Here is a 5,484-nt window from a genome sequence, read left to right on the forward strand (position 1 = left end):
TGGTATTAAAAATGCAAACTCAAAGGCTTTGATAAAATAATTAAAAAAAAAAAAGTGTCTTTTCCTGCTGACAATGACCAGAAATGACCTGCTAAAAATGAACCATATTTTGATGGAATCTTTTAACAAACATACCATACACTTCTCAGGAAATAAATAAAGAACAACGACAGAATAAACAATACCATTAACAACATAACGCATTCAGTTGTCTGTTTGTTGAAGACAATAATGAGATCTCTAGGCACAGTTTTAGGCATTAGAGAGGACACAGAGGCAATAGGTTAGTGTGCACTGCTCTGTACAAAAATACAGTCTGAATAAATTACACTGCTAGTCATAAGATTAGACTTCACTTACCAGTCAGTTCATTGCATGTTTAATAATATACAGTCACATGCTAATCCATATATATCATTTATATTTCAAACACATAGGTCTCTCTATATTTGTTTTTAAAATTTACAAAAGCTAAACGAACTTGTGCAAGAAATCCAGAAGAGGTGCTTGGTACTTGTCAGCACCGGACGGTATACTTTAAGCTTAAAAAGTACAAATAACTAGCCCTGCTTGCAAGTTTGCTCTCTCTATATATATATATTTATAGATATATTTATTCATGTATATTTGGAAGATAAACAATGGGTTTGTTGCGTAAAAAAAAAAATCATTCCCTAGTGAGATAAAGCCAAACACAAATGAAATTGTGAAGGCATGATACAAGCTTAACACACCAAACGATTTATTGTAGGTGCACTCAGACAGAGAAGTATTGTCGTTTTGTGGCTAGAAAAAAAATATTTCAGTATAATCTTATATTTACTCTCAGACTACTGTTGAAAAACAAAATGCTTGCCAAGGCTGGCAAGGGTAGGAAAAAAAAAAAACAAAATATCAGTCAAAGGTAGGTACCTTTGGGGCATCCATACTGTAAATGCCCAAATGATGACCTGAGGAGTGTGAGCAGTGTGGCCTTATGGATTGCTTTACTACCTTCAAGAGAAGAAGTGGATGTTCAGGCTCTCTGAAAAGCAGATTTCCAACTTACAGAGTAAAATGTGAATGACAAACCTTGTTTCTTGGCAATCATGTCTGTAAATCTTTTTCCTGAACGTCTTCCATCTCAAGAATCATGTGATTTTCAGTGTTTATGCAATTAATTTGCATTTGCCTTAGGCCTGACATTTCTTTGCTCTCAAACTCCACGTAAAGCAAGAAAACGGATTTGGTAAGATCAGCAGATATGATACGGGTTCAGCACTGTGCTGCTGCTTCTGGTCAACATCAGTAAAGCACCGCACAAAACTGGCACCAAAATACCACTGCCTTAGAAAAGCACACACATCTTTTCACAGCAGGCTTTTCTATATTAACCTAATTCCCATGCTAAACTATGTTCTTCATGCTGCTAACTAAAAGCAGGGCTGCACAGCCATCCAGAAAGATATAGTGTCAAATCTATACTGGATATCTGCCTTTAAGGGAGTTTCGGTGGGGGGGAAGGGGGGGGCAGTAGAGTTACAAATACTCTCATGTCTGTGAAACAAAACAGAAGTATTTTTCCCTTCCATCCTTGCTGCTCTCTAGGCATCGCCACAAGGTTCACTTCTAAGTGAACCTATCACTTTGCTCTGTTGTTCTAATCTAATTTATCACCTCTGGTCCAGGAAAAAAAAATGCCCATGCAGAATATTATGGAGTTTAATTCTGGAGAGGCCTAAAATTTTAAAAGTTACCTCTGTGCTTTGGCAATACTGTTGAAACTACCTGCTATATGCAGTGAGTTAGTTCCACACCACTGCAGAACTGTCTCTTCCTGTGAGCTGCGGCACATACTAACACTGAAGATGTTGCCTTAACATATTCAGCAATCTTTTCCATGGAACCAGCAAAACCGTTGTATACAGGTGAATTTACAACTTCCTGCATATCTTTTTTTTTTTTTTCCAGAGGTCCATATAGAATATATTTTAAATTTCTCCTTTAAATTTCTCCTTTAAAAAAAATAGTTATTTCTAGAGCTTAGAATTGTATAAAAATATGTTCATAATTAATTGAAAATATCCAAGTAAGCAAATAGTAAACAAAATAAAAGTGATGCACATTAAATTCATTTAAAAGTTCTCCCTATTTTAACTTGGACTGCATTTCACTGTACAGTCTCTGGATGTTTTAAGTGGGAAACATATTAAGCAAGGAATAATTAAATGTACATAATCATCAGCAAATCCACTAAAAAACTGGCCTTTAAAAAATGAGATTACCTAGTGGGGTGATAATGTTTGCACATGGACATGATTGGGTCTCAGCTATATCCTTGATGATTGGAGATACTCACAGACTAGCTAGATTTTTTTAAAAATGGCAGTTTTTTTTTCTTTGCAACAGCCTTACAAAACAGCTTTTAATAAGTACTAGATTGCATACGGAATAGCAAGTAGTCATTTCATCCATTTCTACCTTAACCTGATGTAAACTTTTAAACGTTTACCATAATATCGAGTTTGTATAAGAGCATCAACAAAAGACAAATCATTTCATGTTTATTTTGTAATACCAATCAAAATCAAAGGTACCAGTCCAGGCTGCTTCAGAAGGTGTACAAAAACAGTATTTTAACTACTGCATCACAGCTCATATTACAATTTTAAGATTAATTATCTCCCTTCCTCTGCATTTATAACTGTATCATGTATATTCCTTTTTACAAACAATGACCTCCAAAAATATATGCATGTTCCATATGCATTTTTTCATTATGATGTTTGGCCATTAGACATGTGTTTTGGACAAGTGCAATTCACTCATGCATTTTTAGATGCCCCAGGATTTATGAGGTCTTTTTCTACTCTACCTTACCTCCCCCAACCTCCCAAAACACTCAGGGCTGAGGCAGCTTCCAACTGCACAGTCAGAAGCAAATATCTCCAAATTTGGACTTCCTTCAGCTATCCGTCACAGTTGGCAGGGCAATGTTGATTACCAATTGATGAAATCCTGTTTTTTTTTTGTCTTTCTTTCTTTTTTATCCACCCACCCAGAAGACTGTTGAATGCAGATATTAGACAAGTCATTAACCAGTTACATTCACTGCCTTCAACACAGTCACTTGCAACTCATTCCTTAAGAGCTTTTCTGGGCAAGGAACAAGGGGCCAACACAGCCTAGTGTACAAGATGCCACTGCCCACTTATCCGAACCTTTGAATCCTCTATGATAGAGGGAAGCTTCTAAATGGAACTCATACCAGCTGCTCCCCTGAAGGCAATGGCAGATGCTGGCATTGCTTTCTCATTCTCACAATGATCGCTGTCATGTAGATCCTTTGCTTGCTGTCAGGAAAAACGAAGCTTATGTATCAGCAGCTTGCAGCATTTGCCTATGTGAGATCAGCAATCCTAGTGCTCGCAGTTCTTTAAATGGTTGTAAAAGCTGGTTATAGTGTTCACACCCAAAAGGCAAGGCTATTTTTTCAACAGAGGAGACTGTTTGGTGCTCCGCAGTGTTCTAAAAAAAACTGTGAGTTAGAAAAGATGGGGTAATCCTTTTGTTATTTTTCTTTTCATTAAATCATTTAGTAATAGTCTTCATAGTTCTTAGGGTTCAGGCAATAAAGAATGGCACCCCCAAATGAAAATATAGTTGCACCCCATGCCAGGCCATAGCCCCAGTTGAACTCATGGTATATTTTCAAGCTGACTGTTTCGATGAACTTGATCGGATAAAGGACTAAGCTGCACACCTGAAGAACAACTGAAAGAGAAACAAACCAAATGTCAGCAGACACCTTAATTCATTTCCCTAAAACAAGGAAATCATCACAATACTGAAATTCATATTTCCATATGCTGAGTACAATTCACAAGTTACAGTTCTTTGTGAAGAAAGTATAGTATTCATTTCATCTACACAGAGCAGAACAGTTGCTGCATATTCACTTCATAAACAAATGCTATAGCTATAGTACAATTATCATCTTTCAATTGTCCTGAGAATAAGCAGTAAAAGCAAATCTTTTCACAATTCTTTTCTCACTATCTTTTAGTTCTAAGTCATTAATCTTTCTAAAAAAATGAAAGATCAGCTGTCCTATAGTTATTATAGGTCAAAACAATGAATAGGAAGAATAAAGAAATATTAAGAAATATAGCTCAGAATCAAATCATTTACTTAGCCTAGTAATAACTGTGTGATACATACTTACATCAGTGCAGTATTGCTAAATTAGAATGATTTCATATGCATTACTGCATTCATCATTAACAATATGAAAAGTTAATAAAACAGATCAAATCCAAGGAAGGAGAAAGCTTAAACATCATTACTTTCTAAAGTACTATCCCAGAGAAAGCCAGGAGATTTCATGCAGCCTGATCCACACTTATGCAGTGGCAGCCAATAAACCTGGTCAACCATCAAAACAGCAAATAACAAGTAACCTTAAAATGAAAACACAAAGATTAAGGATTCCAATTTTCAAATGAAAAATTCAGTTTCATCAGTGAATGTTACACTTAGTTTGAAGACAAGAACAAGCTATAGAATCTAATCATTCTTTATGTTCTAGTTCTACCATCCACAAACAACTAAACACCACAGCAATGTAGGCAACAACCTTTTTGCCCCTCAAGTACATGATATGACCTTATCCCAATGCCTTCTTCTTCCATCATTTAATGCTATCCTTTTCAAAAAAGATTTCAGCACGCAAGTCATTTTGTGAACATGCAGTCCTCTCATCACAGTTAGGGTGAGCACATCCACAAATACAGTTAAGTATTTGCACGGTTAAGACATACTCCCATGAAAGTTTAATAGTATGCAACAACTACTTTCTTTAACATTGTTTGGGGCATTTTTTACAGTTTGCTTGGTATTGTAAAGAGTAAGAGTATTTTGAGACTGTTTTTATCAAGCCTGTGCCAATACAAAATGTTATCGGAAAATAAAACAGAAGACTGCTGTTCTTCTGAAACTACAGCAATAAAATACATCAAAATAAGGTGTCAGTGATATTCTCCTATACTTCTTGCACATCAGAAATGTCATTTGCCTTTTCAATCTCCCATGCACTCTTTAGTATTGTCAACATGGCACCTTTCAGTAGCCCTGCAGGCTAACACTTTGCTCTCCTCTGGATATGAACTGCTCTGAGGAAATTATTTCCAGTGTTTTCCATGCATCCTTTGTGATATCACTCTACAAAACGTCAATCATATAATGATTTCTTCCCCCCTCACCCCGCTAGTCTATGGGTTCGTCGTTGGACTCTCACTGAAGACTGACAATTTGAATAGTGTTGGCATAGTGCTTTTTTTCCCTCTGTGAATACCAAAAGCCATTGTGTAAGGATTTTTACTACTAGTTACTGAAGTGGTTTTTTTTTTTTTTTGGTTTCTTTAAATTATTTTTTTAAATTATTTTCTTTAATTTATTTTTTGTATATATTTTTTTCTGCCATGTCCAACAAAAGATTGTGCAATA

General features: G+C 35.8%; 1 protein-coding gene across 1 annotated transcript in view; it reads right to left on the bottom strand.

Moving 5' to 3' along the window:
* Positions 1 to 2,362: 2,362 nt before the first annotated feature.
* TMEM47 (transmembrane protein 47) overlaps positions 2,363 to 5,484 on the bottom strand; it is a 21,420-nt gene continuing 18,298 nt past the window's right edge. The window contains exon 3 of the mRNA XM_026047307.1: positions 2,363 to 3,753. Within this exon, the coding sequence (XP_025903092.1) occupies positions 3,575 to 3,753 (179 nt within the window). The 3' untranslated portion in view covers positions 2,363 to 3,574. The remainder of the gene's footprint in view (positions 3,754 to 5,484) is intronic.

This window comes from Nothoprocta perdicaria, unplaced genomic scaffold (genome assembly GCF_003342845.1).
Source record: "Nothoprocta perdicaria isolate Ctin4 unplaced genomic scaffold, notPer1 scaffold_49, whole genome shotgun sequence".
In the NCBI taxonomy this organism is placed as follows: domain Eukaryota; kingdom Metazoa; phylum Chordata; class Aves; order Tinamiformes; family Tinamidae; genus Nothoprocta; species Nothoprocta perdicaria.